This window comes from Hipposideros armiger, unplaced genomic scaffold, assembly GCF_001890085.2.
Source record: "Hipposideros armiger isolate ML-2016 unplaced genomic scaffold, ASM189008v1 scaffold_725, whole genome shotgun sequence".
Lineage (NCBI taxonomy): Eukaryota > Metazoa > Chordata > Mammalia > Chiroptera > Hipposideridae > Hipposideros > Hipposideros armiger.
Window position 1 is genome coordinate 502,808 of NW_017732075.1, and position 20,860 is coordinate 523,667.

The 20,860-nt window shown below is 47.5% G+C and overlaps 2 protein-coding genes across 2 annotated transcripts in view; one reads left to right on the forward strand and one right to left on the reverse strand.

Moving 5' to 3' along the window:
- SLC36A1 (solute carrier family 36 member 1) overlaps positions 1-20,860 on the reverse strand; it is a 149,240-nt gene that overhangs the window by 59,964 nt on the left and 68,416 nt on the right. The gene's annotated exons all lie outside the window — the stretch shown is intronic.
- The window catches only part of FAT2 (FAT atypical cadherin 2), a 93,621-nt gene that overhangs the window by 58,769 nt on the left and 13,992 nt on the right, over positions 1-20,860 (forward strand). Inside the window, exons 9-19 of the mRNA XM_019627226.1 lie at positions 15-211; positions 980-1,133; positions 3,127-3,360; positions 4,693-5,076; positions 7,325-7,539; positions 8,505-8,642; positions 9,249-9,392; positions 9,692-9,889; positions 13,271-14,081; positions 16,958-17,103; positions 19,060-19,501. Coding sequence (XP_019482771.1) covers positions 15-211; positions 980-1,133; positions 3,127-3,360; positions 4,693-5,076; positions 7,325-7,539; positions 8,505-8,642; positions 9,249-9,392; positions 9,692-9,889; positions 13,271-14,081; positions 16,958-17,103; positions 19,060-19,501 — 3,063 coding nt within the window. The remainder of the gene's footprint in view (positions 1-14; positions 212-979; positions 1,134-3,126; positions 3,361-4,692; positions 5,077-7,324; positions 7,540-8,504; positions 8,643-9,248; positions 9,393-9,691; positions 9,890-13,270; positions 14,082-16,957; positions 17,104-19,059; positions 19,502-20,860) is intronic.

The window sequence follows — 20,860 nt, forward strand, 5'->3', positions numbered from 1 at the left end:
TCTCATGTTTATAGAGGGAGACCCCTTGGGCCAATTTGGCATCAGCCAAGTTGAAGATGAGTGGAGGATTTTCTCAAGGAAGACCCTGGACCGTGAGCACATAGCCAAATACTTGCTCAGAATCACAGCTTCTGATGGCAAGTTCCAGGCTTCGGTCACTGTGGAGATCTTTGTCCTGGACATCAATGATAACAGCCCACAGTGCTCACAGGTAAGAGCTTGGTGAGGGGTGGGGTAGGGGTGAAGGCAAGGAGGTTGGAGGGCAAGAGGAAGGAGAAGGACTCAGGGAACCGTCTCTGAGGCTGGCCATCATTGACCACACCTGCCCTTACTTCTTCCCAGCTGGCCTCAGACTAGTGCATAGGGCAAGGATCATGCTACATAACTCTTTGGCCTCCCCATAAGGATGTCACCAAGCTCTTCAGGACCTATGATCCATATCCCTCGCCCTACACTCCCTACAAAAAGCCATTTCTCTACAAAACATACCCAGAAGTAAGTTAACTTCTTCATTCTCCAAACACAGTCTGCCATGAACAATGGAAAACCCCCTCTATGGCTCAGCTTATCAGCAAGGATCATTATTATCATATACATCCTTAGAGACCTGCCCCCAGAGACACCTGCACTGCCCCCCATGCCCATATATGTATATTACCCACATATTACCCACATCTGCATGGGTAATACAGACCAATATAGATACCCTCCTCCAGGTTATATGTATTCACAAACATGCAGACAGGGCAGTTACATTTTTGATAAGGGATATTTCCCTGAGGGCCTCATATAATTCAACCCTAAATTTCCCATGGTGTGTGTGTGTGTGTGTGTGTGTGTGTGTGTGTGTGTCTATGTGTCCATCTCTCCTCTCCAATCTCTCTCTCTGCTTCTGTTTCCCCTCTCTCTGTCACTTTGCCTCTGTCTAGACCTAAGTGTATCTCCCACAATTTCCCTATTCTTTATCTTCCATCTCCAGCTTCTCTATACCGGCAAAGTCAATGAAGATATATCTCCAGGACACTTCATTTTGAAAGTTTCTGCAACAGACTTGGACTCTGATACCAATGCTCAGATCACGTATTCTCTGCATGGTCCCGGAGCAGATGAATTTAAACTAGATCCTCATACAGGTGGGTTTCCTGAGCTACAGGACTGAGCCAAGAACTTATTTACTGACTACCAAGTGCCCAGGACTATGGTAGGCTCCGTGGGGGAAGAAACAGGAAGTCACGTATCCATCCATCCATCCATCCATCCATCCATCCATCCATCCATCCATCCATCCATGTATCCATCCACTCAGCAAACATATATTGGCACTATGTGCTGAATATTGCACTAGATGCTGGGGACATAATCAATAGCCTCATAAGACAAGATCTGGGTCTTTATAATCTAGTGCAGTCATTTAATCAATGGTTTGAAATGTGGCTGAGTTAAGAAAAACATGCAGGGTTTTAAGGGAAGTTTTAATGGGAGAATTTGTGTACGCTTGGGAGTGGGGTTAAGTAAAACCTCTCTGATGAAAGGCCATTTTATGTGAGACTTAAGAACATATCGGAGTTAGCCAGGGGATAAAGGAGTAGTAAGTAGTAGGAACAAACATTCAAGGCAGAAGGAGAATCTATACAAGGATCTTGTTTTAGAAAAGAGCGTGCACATCAGGACCTGATGGAGGGCCAGAAACTGGTGCACAGAAGGGGAGGAGAGAGAGCAGAGGATGAGACTCTCAGGTCAGGAGGGCCAAATCCCACCTTTAGATCCATTGAATGATTTAGGCAGGTGAGATCAAGGTCAAAGATAGGATCTCAACATGGGTATGCTGCAGGCTGGGGATAAAACTTTATAGTATTGTTGTAAGGATCAGAGATGAAGTATGTGGAAGCCTAGCCCAGGTCTGGCACATAATAAGAGTTCAATAGATGCGGTTGCCATTGTCATTATCATTAGTTAGGGGACAAAGCATGAGAGGAAAGCACAGAGCCCTGCAGGATAGACCGCGAATACCTGGGAGAGGTTGGGCTGTGAGAGTCTGGTGAAGACAGGGTGGGTCTGCTTCCTTTGGAAGAACAGCCCAAGTGGTGGGATCCCTGTCCTGCTGCTGTAGGGGAGGGTGTGGAGATGGGCAGCACAGAAAGCCCCTGTAATGGGGGGCTAGCTGCCAACTTGGCTTGGAACCCAGGAGCCTTGGAGATTCCTGAGTAGGGAGGTGGCAGGTGAGAGTGGTGTCCCAGGAAGCTGTCTGGATAGACAGGAGACAACATTGTCCTTCCTGCCCCCAGTGTGGACATGCTGAGTCACCCCAGGTGGGTTACCTGATCTCTCTCTGCTATTGTTTGTTCAGCTGCATGATGATCAGTGAGGTCTTAAAAAAATGGGTGGTTTTTCTGAATATGGAAATAATACAACATTGTAGAAAAATTCAAACAATATAGTTATATATTATGTAGAAATAATAACAAGCCCCTCTCCCCCAAAGATAAGCACTCAGTGTATATTCTACCAGACTGGTTTTCCCATGCATCTCCAAAATATCTATATAGAATATTATTTTGTGACTTGCTTTTTTTCACATAACAATATCTTGGAGAAATTAGCAAGGCAGTACATAAAGCTCTATTATAATTATTTTTGTTTGTATAGTGTTTTACTGTATGGCTAAATATAATACATTTAACCAGTCCTTTTGAAAAAAAACATACAGGATATATTCAGTATGTTGCTATTATAAGCAATGCTGTAGAGAATATCTTTATTGGGTTGATTATTCTATAGGATATATTCCTAGAAGTGAAATTGTGGGCCATAGGATAAACATATTTTATGTGTTGTTAGAAATTGCTCAGTAGCCCTTTAAAAATGTTGTGCTTCTTTGTAGTTTGTTGGTGTGGATCTCAAACTGGTGATGTGATGCTGGAGTGTGTTTGGGAGAATTAGGGAATTGAGTGGGCGGGAGGAGGGGGCGGAGAATATAGGCAGAGCTGCTTTCCTAACCATACATACACAGGACTGACTTCTTTTCTCTGGGACAAAACTCTGTGTGGCTGGCATAGATATCTAGAAGGCACATGCTGGGGTCATGTCCCTCAGGGAAGCCTCACCTGTTGTCATTTCTCTGACTAGGAGAGCTGACCACACTCACAGCCCTAGACCGAGAGAGGAAGGATATGTACAGCCTTGTTGCCAAGGCAACGGACGGAGGGGGCCAATCCTGTCAGGCAGATGTGACCCTCCACGTGGAGGACGTGAATGACAACGCCCCCCGTTTCTTCCCCAGCCACTGTGCTGTGGCTGTCTTCGACAACACCACAGTTCAGACCCCCGTGGCGGTGGTATTGGCCCGAGATCCTGACCAAGGTGAGAACAAGGATTGACTGGAAGCTATTTGCTCACAGGGTCATTTTGGGCAAGGGTTTGGCTCTGTGTGTTGCTCTGGGACTGGTAAGGACTGTGCCTCCTCGCTGAGTCTACAGACACAAGTGGAAAATGGCTGTCCACAAACTACACACCTACGTGCCATGTGACAAAAGATTTTGGCAATGTTTTGAGGTACATGTAGGGCATTTCAGCCTCATTGTTTCTCATTGCCACTTAGACCTGGAGCCCTTTCAATCCTGCCATTTAACCTCAAGGACATTTTGAACATAAACATTTAATCTGAAATACACCAATCAGAATTATTCAACTCTGATTAATTTGCCACAAGAAAGGAATTTTTGGCACAAACTCCGTTTAGCATATTACATTCCTTGATCAATTTTCTATACAACAAAGTGGAATCATTTTCAATAGTGTATATTTTTATTTTATTGACATCATTTTCATTAGGGTTATTTTCCTCTTAAAATTTATAAGGCAAATTGGATTCATCCAGGAATATTTGTTCTATATTATACCAATGATATCTTCTGGCAACACTAAGTATTTTATTGTGGATACACACACACACACACACTTACATGCACTCTCACACACACTCACATACACACACACACACGACATGTGTGTGTGTGTGTGTGTGTGTGTGTGTGTGTGTGTGTCCAGTTTTCTTGAGTCAAATTTTATAATTGAGGTAGGGTTAAAAATGCCCTAGATCAAAGTAGCCAGATCAACAGAAGATATGACAACGATGATGGTGATGATGATGATGATGGTGGTAAAAGTGGGATTCAAACAGCCTGCTTTGTTTGACACCAGCAGAGTAAATTTAAGACTTTCTAGAGGAAGTGAGTTTTAGCTTAGCAATGAAGAATGTGAGAGGTTTTGGAGGGATGCAGGGGTTCTAGGATGCACGAGGACAAACAGTACAAAAGCATGTAATGACTACAAGGCCCTGTAAATGCTCAATAAGCCAGTGCTTGCTCACCTCCAGGATAGGAAGCTCCCTACTTCCTAGGCAGATCGTTCCTTCCAGGGCACCTTGGATAGTTATCAAGTGCTGCCTATTTAGAGCTGACAACCACCAGTCCTAGCCCTGCCTTCTGCTGCCACACAGATCTCCTACACCCTTGCCCATGATGACCCTTCAGAAACTGGGACATGATGACTATCTGCTCCCAGCCCCAACCTTCCCTTTTGGGGTGGAGGAACCCCAAGTGTCTTCCAATCCTGCCTCCCTTCTAGCACACAGCGTCTGACCTTGCACCAGTTTACCACTAACCCTTCAAACGCCCTCGGTCTCTCCCTCAGGCACCAATGCCCAGGTAGTGTACTCTCTGACGGACTCTGCGGAAGGCCACTTCTCCATCGAGGCCACCACAGGCGTGATTCGGCTGGAGAAGCCGCTGCGGATCAGGCCGCAGGCGGCACTGCAGCTCACCGTCCGTGCCTCGGACCTGGGCACCCCAATCCCGCTGTCCACACTGGGCACCGTCACGGTCTCTGTGGTGGGCCTGGAAGACTACCTGCCCGTGTTCCTGAACACCGAGCACAGCGTGCAGGTGCCCGAGGACGCCCCGCTTGGCACAGAGGTGCTACAGCTGGCCACCCTCACGCGCCCGGGTGCCGAGAAGACCGGCTACCGCATGGTCAGTGGGAACGAACAGGGGAGGTTCCGCCTGGATGCCCGCACAGGTGAGCCAGCGCCTGAAGCAGCCCCTGCCCCCCAATCCCGTATGCGCGTGCACGTGAGCGCGCGCGCGCACACACACACACACACACACACACACACACAGGGTCTTGAGGAACTTTGGGTTCCTCACATACGGGGTGTGTCTGCCCCACGAAGCGCCTCCCGGGCCGACTTCCTTTGGCCCTTTCCTCACTCTGTATCTCTCCAGGTCCCTTCTGCACCCTGGGGCCAGCTTATGTGGGAACCACTCTTATTTTACCACGTCCCCATCCAAGACCCGCGGCAACCCACTCTCCTCCCACAGTTGCAGCCTCAAGGTCTCCGCTCAGGTCCAGCGGAAGCAGGCTGAGGCCACCCTCCATCCTCGGCGGCACAGACAGAAGCATTTACTAGAATGTGGGGCTTAAGCAGCCCCAGGACAAGGCAGCCTGCGTCTCTCCAGAGCCCTCCCCAAATATCCTGGTACCCCTGAATTTACCCTTATCCTAATGAAGACAGGGAGAGAACTCGGAAACCTTCTCTCTTCTTTCCTCCCACCCACAGAAGAGTCTAAGTCAAACTCACAGAACCTCATGGAAGGGCCCCAGAGGCTCCCAGGTTAGACCACGGTCCCATGCGGAGTCATCCCCACAATATCCCTGCTCTCTGCCTCAGAAAGCATCCCTCTTATATATATTTTTTTAAAGTTTGTATTATGGAGAATTTAAACATGTAAAAAATAGAAAGAACAATATAAACCACCTGTTCCCATCACCCAGCTTAAGGAATTATCCACAGACCAATCTGGTTTCATCTTTACCTGTTACCCTCCCACATCCACCCACTGCTGAGTTATTTTATAGCAAATCCCAGACATCATATCATATTGTTTCTAAGTACTTCAGTGTGTATCTCTAAATGATAAGGACTCCTTTTATAAAAACTACCACAATAACTATTATCACACTCAAAAGATAATAATTCCTTAATATTGTCTAATACCTAGCCAGGTAACTTTTCAGGTTATCTTATCAATGTCTTTTTGGAGTTGGTTTGTCAGCATCCCCCAAATGTCTACTTACTGCATTGGGTTTATATGCAACATCTTAAGTCTCTTTCAATCTCTAATATTTTTCTTTCCCTCTTTATTCCCTCTGTCATTTATTTAATGAAAAACTTGGGTCATCTGTTGGGGAGAAATGTTTGTATTTTAGATTGGCTAACTATCTTTATGGGGTTCTATTTGGATCAAAGACCTTGATCAGGTTCAAGCTCAATTTTTGGCAACAACACTTTGTAGACGATGTTAGGCTCTCCTTTACACTATGTCAGAAAGTTGATTAGTTCTTTTTTCTGAGGTTAACATTGTTGGTGGGCTTGAAGTTCTCAGCCTAATGCGTTCTTCATCAGTTCTTCTTCTAATGGTCTTATCAGCCTTTGATTATTATTTCCTAGATATATTATTTCATTTGGAGCTGCAAAATGGTGATTTTCTAATACTATCATTCCTCATGCATCTACTAACTGGAATTCTTTTATGAAAAAGGGTTTTCCACCATTAACTGTTTGGTTACCCAGGAACAGTAGTGAAAACCTTTGTTCTTTTCCTTACCAGTTTTCAGAATAATAAATCCATGCTTTCACAATTTGTTGAACAACTTTGGATATTATAAAACTTTTTACAATCTAACTTCTGTCATTTACTAGCAGAGTAAGCTTGGGCAGGTCACTTAGCTGTTGGGAGCATAAGTTGACTTACCTACAAAGTGGGAATTACTTTTTTCTGCTCCACACAGTTATAATAGATCTATATGATATGGGCTTAATACTACAAATTTAAATGAGATTTCAATGAAATATTACAGAAATAAATGAGGGAAACACTGCTGTTGAGAATGATAATAAGGTAAATGAGAGGAGATGGAAGGGGAGAGGAAAGTAATGGGGGAGGGTAAATAATGAGAAAGATGAAGGAGATGATGGAGGAGATGATAAAGGAGATGATGGAGGAGATGAAGGAGATGATGGAGGAGATGAAGGAGATGATGGAGGAGATGATGGAGGAGATGAAGGAGATGATGGAGGAGATGATGGAGATGATAGAGGAGATGATGGAGGAGATGGTGGAGGAGATGATGGAGGAGATCTGTCTCTCCCAACACAATTGAGCTGCTTCTCCTGGGGTTTCACTCAAGACCCCTCAGCCCTCTGCCTTTGTGGTCCCATCTGCCTCAATGTTCCCATCAAAAAATAGTGTTCTTATTTCCACAGGGATCCTGTACGTCAACAGGAGCCTGGACTTTGAGACAAGCCCCAAGTACTTCCTGTCCATCGAGTGCAGCCGGAAAGGCTCTTCCTCCATCAGTGACATGACCACCATTGTGGTCAACATCACTGATATCAACGAACACCGGCCCAGATTCCCGCAGGCTCTGTACAGCACGAGGGTGTTAGAGAATGCCGTCGTGGGTAAAGTTGTGCTCACAGTAAGAATCTGCAGTTTTTCCCTTTGGGGGGCATGGACTCTGGGGTGGATTCTTATCTCCCCCTCCCCCAGTCACCTATGAGCATGGACGGGTTTATCAATTAATACATTATAGACTTGACTCTGACTTGTAGCCACTCAACCAAACTGTCTCTCATGACAGAATATCTCAGCACATGTTTGATAAGATCTAGATTAAGTACCAATAGAATGGGGCATGGGAGAGGCCCCAGAAGATTGCTAGAGGCTCCAAAGCCTGGAAGAGGCCTGGTCACAATGCATGGAATGTCAGTGTGGGAGGCGAGGGAGGCAGGGACAGTAAATAACACCTCTTTGCATTTGAACATGTAATTGCTCCCAAGTGCACGGAGGGCAATTCTGTATACCCATCTTCATTCTGCCATCCACCCCCTGACATGCATCCTATGCTCCAGCCACACAGGAAGATGTGCCTTTCCCCAGACGTCCTCTGTACTTTTACACCTCTGGGCTCACAGTGTTTCCTCTGCCTGGAATATGGGCTCAACTCCCAGAAGCCCTTCTTATCCTTCAAGGCCTCATGAGTCCTTTTCTAATCTCCCCAACTGGAATTTATCACCGCATTTCCTGTGTCCTCATAAAGCTGATCTACTTTGCTGCCAAAATAGAAATACCCATAAAATTAGACGTTCAGCTTCCTGTGGGCATATTCATTTTGCCACATTCCTCTCCTCCTACCACAGGACTTAGCATCCTGTCAGTGTGAGTCAGTGAGCAAATGAATGAATGAATGAATGGATATGTGAATAAACCATGGCATGCTCAAGTCCGTACTAGGATATGAATGAACAGATTCCTTTGGCAAAGATGACTGTGGGCCAGTCGCTGGGGTGGGGACATATCTGTGCCCCCACCTTCTCAGAGGCCAAGATTCCTTTCCGATCCTGCTTGCTCCTCCACTCACAACCATCACTCCCTCCACTGCAGCTGTCAGCTACTGATGAAGATGGACCCCTAAATAGTGACATCACATACAGCCTGGTAGGAGGGAACCAGCTTGGGCACTTCTACATTCACCCCAAGAAGGGGGAGCTGCAGGTGGCCAAGGCCCTGGATTGGGAACAGGTGAGTCATGTGGGAGGGGCCCCGTCTGAGCTCATCAGAGCAGAATATAGCCCCACTGCAGGTCCAAAGGATGGACTGTGCTCAGCACCCCCATCCTGATCCTTCTCCAGACCTGCCCTCAGTCTCTCCAACCTGTTCTCTCCGTGGGGCCTCTGTGGCCTGTGCGGCCAGAGGCAGGAGAAGAGCTGAGTGACCTTTCATGTTCCGTGGGGGAGCTCAGGCCAGCTTCTCACTATTGACCCGAGATCATTAGATCTTTATAACAAGTTATCATTTATTGAGCACCTGCTCTGTGCCAGGAACTTTGCTAAGTGCTTTACATACATGATGCCATTTGGTCCTTAAAATAATCTTGGGAGGTGGGTCCTGATATCCTCATAGAAGTTTAGTCACTTTCCCAAGGTCTCACAGCTAATACATGGTTGAATTGGAAATCAAACCTATTTCTGAACTCTAGAACCTGGGCCCTAAAAATGCTATAGTTGGACAATGGGGGAGGGCATATGGGAGTGTCTCCATCTCATTTTTCTGAAAACATTCGAGATGAATCAGAGGGAAGAATGGAGAGGTCTCACTGCTAACTCCCTCCTGGGCATCTTGCTGTAGACTTCCAGCTATTCCCTGAGGCTCCGAGCCACAGACAGCGGGCAGCCCCCCCTGCACGATGACACTGACATCGCTGTCCATGTGATTGATGTGAATGATAACCCACCGAGATTCTTCCAGCTCAATTACAGCACCTCTGTCCAGGTACGCATGAGCTTCCAAAGGTATCATGAACCCATTGATTGCCCTCCTGGTGGAGGCTGCTCACCACTGGCATCAGTCCACCTGAATGGTGGCTGTGACCTTGCACTGGTCTAGACTGACAAAGTCAACAACTACCTCACGGGCAGGCAGAAGGAATGAATGCCAGCTCAAGGTGAAGGCATGGCCTGGGAGCAGCCGGGGTGCCGAGGACTCATCCCAGAGAAGGGGATCCAGAAAGAAGTGAGAGGAAGAACTGGGTCTCATTGTGCTCTTTGATTTCCTGTCACTCTCGGTCTCAGGAGAACGCCCCCATCGGCAGCCAAGTCCTGCAGCTGATCCTGAGTGACCCAGACTCCCCAGAGAATGGCCCTCCCTACTCATTTCAAATCACCAAGGGGAACGATGGCTCTGCCTTCCGAGTGACCCCAGATGGATGGCTGGTGACCACCATGGGCCTGAGCAGGAGAGCCCAGGAATGGTATCAGCTTCAGATTGAGGTGAGAGTTGTGTTGGGCCACTAGTGGTAACCATGGGAACGGTAAATGTGCGGGCAATAGCACTATCACTATGTCTAGTATTAGAAAAAAATGTTCAGAGCCCTTACTGTGTGCCAGGCACTGGGCTAAGTGATGACATGCGTCATCGCATGAAATCCTCACAGCACGCTTTAGAGCAGGTACAGTTATCACCCCCACTTGACAGATGTGATAACTGAGGCGCACAGAGGTTAAGCGACTGGCTCAAAGTAATATTACTAGTAAGTGGCAGAGGTGGGTTGCTTTAAACCAAGCACTCTGACCCCAGGACCCAGGCAGAACACCCTCACACTGGCTGTAACTTCTTGAGTTGGGTCAGGACAGTTCTCTGAAGCTGAGATCTTGTTAAAGGCCTACCCCACCCCAGAGAATTGGTGTGGGGTCAAATGAGACAACAGATATATGAATACACACGTAGGGGATTATGGTGGTATTGTTATGGGTTGTATGAGAATTGCCCAATGAAAGTGGCCAAGGTGGTGGTCAAACATTTCTCCCTCATTTCATCCACTCCCGCCCCCAAATCCCTTTCCTAAATATCAAGTCTAGTGAACTCTGATAGTCTGTGAACTTCTCTGAGCTCAGGGTGATGTATTCATCCATTCAGCCAGCCAGCTAGTCATTCATTCATTCAGTTTTTCAACAAATATTTGTTGAGCACCTATCATATGCTGAGCCCTATGCTGGCTTCTAGTGATACGGTAGACAGAAAGAAGGGGATAGTTCCTGTCCTCATGGGTTTTTTATTCTAATTATGGAGATAAACAATAGGCAGATGAAGAAAGAAAGTGACAAGAGGCTCAAAAGGCATGGGGGAGATATATATTCAGAGGGCAGCTGCCCTCATGAAGAGAGGATATTTTGAGTGGAGACCCGAGAAGCCAGCCATGTGAAAAATGGGTAGGAGAGTGTCACAGGCAGGGAGAACAAAATGAGCCAAAGGCCCAGGCTGCAAAAGAGTTGGAAGTGATCTGAGATGTGGCCAACATGGTCACGGCACGGTGAGCAATGGTGGGAATAACGCTGAAAAGATGGGCTGGGCATGGAGGCCTCATGGCTTCAGTGACTATATTATTTGAAGTCCTAACTGTGATGCTCTTGAGAGTGAGAGAGACACTAAAAATAGTTAATAGGTGATAATTAATCCACAGCAGGTAATAATGAAGGCTGTCCTGGGGAAACCAGGAAGTATAGTCATCCTAATTATAAGCCATGGTAATACTTTTACATTCGAATCTAAGTGCAATGAGAAGTGGTTGAAGGGTTGCAAACAGGGAAGTGACCATTCTTGTGCCTCAGAAGGCTCCGTTTTGAATCTCTAGAGAGAGCGAACGGAGGGGGCAAGAGTGGTTGAGGAGCAACAGGGACAAGTCATCCAAACTGGAGATAGTCCCTGGGACCTCGAGGTGATGGTGAAGATGCAAGAAGTGGACAGATTTGGGACACGCTTTGCATGGAAATGAACACGAGTTACTGATGGATTGGATATGGGGGAGAGAGAAAAGAGAAGCATCAGGGATGATTCCTAGTTACCTGGCTCTAGTGAAAACGGGGGGCGAGGGGGTTGGGCCATTTATGAGGCGGGAAAGGCTGTGGGGTGGGAGAAGTACAGGTCTACAGGGTAAAAGGAAGGCTCTGTTTTGCACAAGTTACCTTTCAGGTGTCCACGAGATATCTAAGTGGAGGTGTGCAATAGGCAGTTGAGAGTGGGAGTCTGCAGATCAGAGGACAGGTGTGGGCTAATGTAGAGGCGCCTCAATGCCAAGGGCATGGATGTGATGGCCAAGAGAGAGAAGAGATAGAACAGCTTCCTGACCTCTGTATCCTGGCCCAGACAATCAGTAACTATTGACATCATCATCGTGTCTTTTAACTTGACCTGCATGTCCACTTCCGTTCACTGGGAGGTACTATAAGCCAGCCGAGAAACAGGCTACGGATACAGGTAGGAGTTCAGATTCTGCTCTGGCCTTACCTGCTGTACGATCTTGGGCGAGTTACTCGACCTCTTTGGGCCTCGGTTATATCTTTTGTAAAATGGTAGACTTCATGGTACCTATCGCATAAGGACAAACTACGATCATGCGTTTAAGGCATTTAAAGTACACAGTTTGTACCCAGTTAATGTTAGTTATGTAGTAGACTTAATAGTAGTATTAATTATTGTTGTTGCTATCGATATTTCATCAGTGTTATGCACAATTCCCAGCAGTAGGTGTAATTTTACAACTTGCTCACCCATTCAAAGTACTGGATACAAGATATTACTTTCAGGAAAGTTTTGGAGGCCCTTGTTGACAGCTGAGAAAGTGATAACGTCACCGAGGAGAGAAAGGAAAGCTTCGTCCTTGCTAAGCCTGGGCAGCAAGTTGCAGGGACAGCTTGGTAAAATGTGAAAGGAAAATGAATTTTTAATTTACCTTCTTTTCCTTGTTTAAATGAGGTCATGTCGCTGCCTTGCTTAAAGCCTTCAATGGCTTTTCATGGCTCTGACATAAAATGCAACCTTGGGCTTCTCTGCCCATCATTGATGGGGTCCCTGCTTCCCTCTCCCTCACTTCCGGTCCTCTGCCCTGCCTCCTCCAGAAACATGGCCCCTTCCTGTTTTGTTGAGCACACCACATTCTTTCCCACCTGAAGGCTGATCCCTGTCGGTCACCTCTTGTCCTCACCTCTTCACATCCCTCAGGACTCAGCTCAAGAGTCCTCTCCTCACAGATGCCTTCCCTCCCGCCTGATCTAAGTTAAGTCTGTCACTCTTCCGATCTCTCTGTCACATCACTCTGATTGCTTCTGCCCTAGCACTTTGTCCAAGTCTGACATTCTCTGGTTTAGTTAGCAACTTATTGTCTCTGTTCTCCCGATCATAGCCCAGGGCCTGGCCCGTGGAAGGCACCCAATAAATCTTTACTGTCTGAGCTAAAGAAGAAATGCCAGCCCCCACCCTGAGCCCAATTACAGGGTGAAGGGAAATCCCAAAGAGAACCTCCTTAGGCTGTCAGGGGCCATGTAGGACACACGTTGGAATCACTAAGAGACATTTGATGACTCACTTAAGGAAAGAGAGACGTTCAAGAGGAAGGAGGCCTGATCGTTTAGCTGGAGGGATTTAGGGAGAGGCTGAGAGAGATGTAAAATGAGGATATTGAGTGAAGTTTTACCATGTGGTAATGCCCTCCACAAAACCTTCAGTGCTTCTGGAGTTATTATTTTCTTTCTCAAAAGTGATGACATGCTAAACCTGCTCTCAAGCAGAGCGATGTGGCTCCCCAAGGGGGGCAGCCTCCTCTGGGCCACAGACAGCTCAATCCTATGGTAACGCAGTGCTTGTCGTGTCCACAGGTGTCCGACAGTGGCATCCCTCCCCTCTCATCTTCCACGTCCGTCAGAGTCCATGTCACAGAGCAGAGCCACTACCCACCCTCCGCCCTCCCACTGGAGGTCTTCATCACCATCGGGGAGGAGGAGTTCCAGGGTGGCATGGTGGGCAAAATCCATGCTACAGACCGAGACCCACAGGACACGCTGACCTACAGCCTGGCAGAGGAGGGGACCCTGGGCAGGCACTTCTCAGTGGGCACATCGGATGGCAAGATTATCGCCGCCCAGGGACTGCCTCGTGGCCGCTACACATTCAATGTCACCGTCAGCGATGGGACCTTCACCACCACTGCCGGGGTCCACGTCCATGTGTGGCACGTGGGGCGGGAGGCTCTGCAGCAGAGCGTGCGGATGGGCTTCCATCAGCTCACCCCAGAGGAGCTGGTGAGTGACCACTGGAGGAACCTGCAGAGGTTCCTCAGCAACAAGCTGGACATCAAACGAGCCAACATCCACCTGGCCAGCCTTCAGCCTACAGAGGCCATGGCTGGGGTGGATGTGCTCCTGGTCTTTGAGGGGCATTCCAGAACCTTCCACAAGATGCAGGAGCTGGCCACCATCATCACTCACTCAGCCAAGGAGATGGAGCACTCGGTGGGAATTCAGATGAGGTCAGCCATGCCTGTGGTGCCCTGCCATGGGCCAAGCTGCCTGGGTCAGATCTGCCAAGAGACAGTACGGCTGGGCCCCAGGGTCGGGCCCACGTACAGCACAGCCAGGCTCAGCATCCTGACCCCGCGGCACCACCTGGAGAGGAACTGCTCCTGCAATGGTGAGAAGTGGGCCTTCCCCAGCACGACCACCACTGTGAGCTCAGCCAGCCTGACTCTAGGGAGGGGGATCCCAGGGAGGCTCTGTAGGGTAGTTGGAGGGAGGTCTGAACAGGGCCAGGGACCATCATGGGGCAGGTGTGGCCTCACAACATCTAGTCACAGAAGAGCACCCGATGCCTGGCCACTTTTTGGAATTTTGAAAATAACAGTAAGAACACAAGAGGCAGCACAGCATCACGGCCAGGAGTGTGGACTCTGACAGCAAGCTGCCTGGGTTCCAGTCTCAGCTCTGCCACGTGCTAGCCACATGACTGTAGGAAAATTATTTAACTCCTCTGTGCCTTGGAGCTGTTGTAGGGATTAAACGGGTATTAAATATCAAGGGCTTCCTTAGGAAAGTGCCTGATATAGCAAGTGGTCAATAAACAAGAATTAGTAATACACCCACTATTATTACTATAGCCTGGTGGTTGGTTATACCTTCAAGGTTTAGACTAGACAGCTCAGGTCTGAACCCCGGCTCTATCACTTACTAGCTGTGTGACCTTGGGTGGGTTATTAAAATCCTCTGGGCTTTGGTTTCTCACCCATAAAATAACGAAAATATTATCATTTGCTTCCCTGAGTTGGTTTGGGGAGTGAATTACTGAATGGATATAAAAGCACTTCACCTCTGGCTGCCCATAATAAGCACCCCATCAATGGTGGCTGTCATTTACATGGTAGCCATTGCTGCTGTGAGGACCCTGCTCTGTGCCCGGCTCTGCGTTTGTTACCTAAACTCATTGTCACCACAACCTCATGGAGCAGGGTCACAGCTCCACCTACAGTTGAAACGGAGGCATGAGGGTTAGCATGTATTGGTTTGCCTGCAACTTGACAGCCTCCAGGGAAGGGCTGGTTATTCAAATACCTGTGGTCCCACTCTTAAAGCCTGAGCTCTTCGGGAGCTCAGTTTTCTGATAGGATTCACCCCAGCACCCCTGGCATTGAGACCAATGCACTGAACCAGCTCATGAGCGCTGGCACAAAGAGAATAACCTCGCCTCCAGCTCACCATCGCCCCCTGCCTGGCATGGCCTACCCTTTACTGGTCTACCGGGTTGGCACTAGGGAAATTTTCTTGGATTTGTGGACTTTCTGGGGGGCAGGGGGACACTGGGCTTACTACTCCTGTGGGGGTGGGGGCACGGGTTTCCCTTCTTGTATCTCATGCCCCAGAGGCGGCTGCAGGGAAAGCTGTGGTTGCTGAAGGTTCTCTCTTGACCACCTGGCATTGGACAACAGTTTCTAAAATTCAAGATTGTTCAAAATCACCCGGGGACTGTGTTTTTCAAGGGACCTGCTCCTGGGTGTCACCTCCAGAGTTTTTTATTTAGAAGGTATGGGGTGAGGCCTGGACTTGGCCTTTGTAACCAGCACCTCAGGCGATTCTGAAGCAGGTGGTCCAAGGGCTGCACTAGAAATACTAGATGGGCTGGCTCAGTGATCGCCAGAACCACTTGGAAAGACGTTTGGATTAAAAAAAAAAATTTAGTGAAATAGGACACACAGAAAGAGCCATGTAGCGTAAGTCTACAGCTCAACAAGTTTTTGCAAACCAATTACACTGGTGTAACCAGAACCTAGATTAATTAAGGATCCAAACATGACCAAGCATCTCAGAAGCCTCCCTTGGGTTCCCTTCCAGTCACGACACCCATCGTGGGGAGAGTCTTAATTAAAATACAGATCCCCATGTGCCACCAGAACTACCGAGCCATAGTCTCTGAGGGTAGAGCCTGACATTCGGGATTTGAAAAGACTCTCCAGGGAATTCCTGGTCTAGATCACCTTCAATATCCCATCCAATAACGAGCTACTACAGTGGGATTGCCAGTGTCAGAGAGTGTCAAGATCTATGGTATGACAAGCCTCTCAGGATGTTATAATCCCACGTGCCTCAGGCTTTCTGGCCCTTCCTTCTCCTCCTTTTGGCCTTGTTCCCTCTCTCCAAGGATTCTTCTTCCCTGGGTCTCTGGGGCCTGTACCACTAATCCTTTCCCAGGGCAACTATAAGCTTATTCACAGGGATTTAATAGCTGACCTTACCTCTGGGAAGGGTGGATTTTTAAAAATCTGGGGAGGGCAGCCTTCATGTAACAGCATTTCCCAGAAAGGACTTCCACAGAATGCTATTTGAAGGGCTATGAATAGGTGGTCCACACGAAAGGGTCCCATGTTCACATAAGCTTGAGAAATTCAAGGTTAGGTGAAGTCTCAGCCCCCTTATGCGAGTGCACATTAGCAGTTCTGCAGGGGTTGGAGTATGCGGGCTTTACAGATGTTTTGGCCACAAGATCCATCACTACCCCCTCTTTTATCTTTTGGCCTCTCAGCAGCATTTCATTTGGGAAGTGCTTACCCTAATGATGACACGCCTAATGATAAAGGAGTTTCTTGGGGAGGGGGACACACATCCTTGTGGTGTCCCTGAAATCACACATGTATGCAAAATCCTCTTCCATTCTATCTCCTTATTCTCCAAGTGATGTCAGAAATACATGGAAACATGCAGGACAGGAATTTTGATTTTCACATATTTGATGGATTACATTTTTTACTTGATTTCCTACTTTCTTAATGGTTTGAACTCATTGTTTGTGGCCCAGGTTGGGACCCAAGGCAAGGGTCCCTGGGGCGAAAGGAAGGCGTGCAGGGTGACGGCCCGGCCAGCTGTGTGACGCTGGACAAGTAACCCCCCAGCCTCGTTTCTTCATCTATAAAATGAGCAATGACTCTGCTTGCCACCCAAGGGTTGAACGGGACAAAGTCAGTTCGAGGGCTCTGTGGGGACCACTTCACATGGAGGTGACCCCTCTGGTTGTTTTCACAGGTACGGCCGCAAGGTTCAGCGGTCAGAGCTTCGGGCGGTACAGTCTCCCAGAGGCTCAGAACTGGCACATCCTCTTCCGTCTGAAAACACTCCAGTCACAGGCCGTTCTCCTATTCAGCAATGCGACAGTGTGTATCGCCCTGAAGGTAAGGCACTGCCGGCCTGAGAAGTTTCATGTGAGCGTGCCAGGCTGAGACAGTGGGGGCAGCATGAGCATGATCAAGAAGGCCAGTTTGTATAAAGAAATCTGTGCATGGTTTTCAGGGATGCTGGGCATCACTGTTGGGTCAGCACACAAGACTTTCCAGCCCTGAAGGCCAAAGCCACCCCACCTAAACTTACATGTTCAAGTACAACAATAAGAGAGAGTCTCTGAAGATAGAAAGAGAGCTGGGTGAGGCCACCTAACCCTGGTGCTTTTATCACTTCTGCTGAGTAATAGAACAGTGTTTTACAAGGTGGGGGGAGGGGAGGAGTGCTGGCTACCACTGGGGTGCTCAAGATGACAAATTCAGCACTAAGCTACATGGAAGAAAATGAGGAAGGGAAAGGTGTGTGATCCAGGACTTAAGGTGGAGAGACTGGCTTTCACCAAGGTGGACAGACATGGGTATGAGAGCGCCTCCAAGTTCCCATCTGACTGCTGAGAGTGATGATCGGGAGGGAGGCATTATGGGTCTGAGGAGACAGAAGTTGTGGAAGTAGTTATCTGGAAGAGTGAATGAACTGAGGAAGATAGTACAAGTGTTAGGCATCATGGAGGGCTCATTTTAGACTCATGCTCATGAAATTAAAAGGAGACCAATATGCAAGGCTGCGTGTTTCTCTCCAGGCATGTTCAGCTCCATCGTATACATACAGAGTAGGGGGAGAGTGGGTTTTACCAGATCGGTGGGTTTGCCAAGTGAGTTCTACCACATAAGAGAGGGATAGGAATTTGGCTATGGAATTTCAGCTGGATAAGGAGAGGAGTGAGGACATTGCTGAGGAGGTGAGAGACAGTGAAAAGATGGTGGGTTCAATCAACAGGTTTGTGGTCCTGGGTTAAGTCAGAGGAGTGATTTAAGGACAGTGTCTTGGGTTGTACTTACTTTTGTCATTCTTTTTTCTTAATGGCAAAATACATTGTTTTTCTATTTACTGTATAATAGTAAGTTTCCTTTTAAAGTAAATGACAATAGAGGTAGTATTGAACCAGGGCAAAAATCGGGAAGGTGGTATACAAATCGCTAATTCCTGATAAACCGTGGGTTGGATCTTCACATTTCATGCAGAGAAAGCTCTACCTAGCCCAGAGTGACCAAAAAAATATTTGACCACAAGTAGTCCTACTTTTTGGGGTGAGGTGAACTAAAATGTTTTAACTCAGTGGTTCTCACACTTTTTGATTTTAGGACTTTTTGACTGTCTTAAAAATGATGGAAGATCCGAAGGAAGTTTGGTGTATACTGGATTATAGCTATGGACATTTTCAGTATTAGAATCTAAAACTGGCAAATGTTAAAATCTTTGTGAATTCATTTAAAAATAATAAGAAACCAATAGCATGCTAACATAAATACCATATTTTTTATGAAAAATAATTACATTTTCCAAAATAAGAAAAGAGAGGCATTGTTTTACACTTTTGCAAATCTCTCTCATGTCTGGCTTAATAGAAGACAGCGGGCTTTTCATATCTAATTCTGCCCTCATCTGCTGAACTGCTGAAGAAGGGAATGGGAGTCAGAGGGAGGTTTTTGGTATCCTTGAAGGCCAGTGTTCAGGAATGTAGAACACTTGAGAGGCCTGTGAAGAAGAATCCTAAAGACAGCAAGGCATCTCTGGGCCTTGGTTTCCTCATCTGTGAAATGAAAATGTCATCCCTGCTCAGACCATCCCGTGAAGTATGGGGAGGGCCAAATGAGACCATAGACAGAAGAGCACTTGGAAGGCTTTTATGCTCTACAGACACAATGTCTAAAACAGCCCTGAAAATCTCCAAACACTAGCCCTCTCACCCATGAAAATGTCACCAACATTCTTTGCCCTGCCAGCCTATTAGCAGGGCTTTTTATAAGGCGTCCTGGCTTTGCTGATGGCCATCTGGGTTTTCTTTGCAGCTGGTCAATGGAGTGCTCCAACTGGAATACCGCTGCCCAGGTGGTTTCTACGGAACGCTTTCCTCCCGGCTTCACGTGGATGACCAAGAGTGGCACTCCATTCTGCTGAAGGAGACGGACACTTCCCTTCTCCTGTTGGTTGACAGCGCAGGCAACGGCTCCCTGGTGCTCCCAGAGACCTGCCAGGGTTTGAGGCCTGAAAGAGACCTCTTTCTGGGTGGCCTTGTCCTCTCGCATTCTCCCCCAAATGTCTCCCAGGGCTTCGAAGGTTGCTTGGATGCCATCACAATCAACGGAGAGGCCCTGGAGCTGCTGGCCCATGGCAGGAAGGCGGCAGGCTTGCTGGAGAGGCAGGCCCTCACCCAGTGCTGCTTCCACAGTGACGAATGCAGCCAGAACCCGTGTCTCAATGGTGGGAAGTGTTCACAGGCCCACGGGAAAGGTAAGGGCTGAGGGGTGATGCCAAGGCTCATTCCAGGAAGCTCTTCAGAGAACCCTGGAATGTTGGACTAGCCATCAGATATCACTATCGAGTTGACAAAGTATATTCTTTCACTACAGCCCCACAAGGGAGGGAAGAAGGGAAGAGAGCCATTAATAGCTCCATTTTACAGCTTGGGAAACTGCTGGGCTATGTAACGGAAACCCAGAGAGGTAAAGGAACTCGCTCAGGGTTACACAGGGGTTAAGTGAGAGAGGCTTGTTCGGGGTCCAGATCTCGATGAAGCAGTCTGCCTCCTGATTCCAAATGTCCCTCTCTTTTCTTACTGCCTGGTGAGTAATGGGCTGGGATCTGCTAGGTCTACACTAGGGGAAGCCAGGAGTCTTCATTCTTCCCCAGTAAGAAATTTTTTTTCTTTTTTTTTTTTTTTTGGATGGTGACCTCTGGTATACAAGGTTGTGTTCATCACCATCTTCGGGTCACCATTGGTCCATGCAAAGTTTCTCTTTCTTATTCCTCTTTAATCTTGTTCCACTGCCATCCCTCTTCCCCTAAAAACTTTAAGTAAAGACTTAAAGTTTTTAAATGAGTTCTTGCAAAATGTATATTACTGTTTTTCACATGCTTGAACTTCTAATTTATATACGTGATATATCATCTTTTACACTTCTCCATCCACACTGTCACAAGTAATTCTTATTCATTGCTTTTAACTGCAGCTCAATACTCCAAGATGTGCACGCACTCACATTATCCCTCTCCACTCTCCCAGCAATGGACACGCTAGGGGCTTCAAAATCCCACCTCCAACAGCAATGCTGCAGTGAGCATCCTCATACATGCCTTCTTATGAACCTGTGTGAGAACCTCCTTCACACACACACACACACACACACACACACACACGCGATATCTAGGGATGGACTTCACATACCCAGTATGCAAATAATTATTTTGACTAAATAGAGTCAAGTTAGTCTCCAGCATGCCGGCAGCAGTCTGTACACCCACCAGCAGTACACGAGATTCCTACATCCCAGTCAACAGTTGGCATTATCCCGTTTTCTAATTTTTGTGTGGCTAATAGTACTGTCATTTCCACCTGCAAAATATCCAGGGAGTCCATCGCTTCTCTCTGTCCCCACTGCCATGAGTCTGACTCGAGCCCGTCATCTCTCACCTTTTCTACTACAGCAGCCACCTCCCTTCTGCTTCTTTCCCTGCACCTGCACCTTCTGGGAGGGGCGCCAGAGTGATCTTTATACAGCGTAGAGTAGATCGAGCTTTCCTGCTTAGAACCTTGCAGTGGCTTCCCTTGCTGTTTGGATAGAGTCCCAATTCCTAATTCCTGCAGATGGC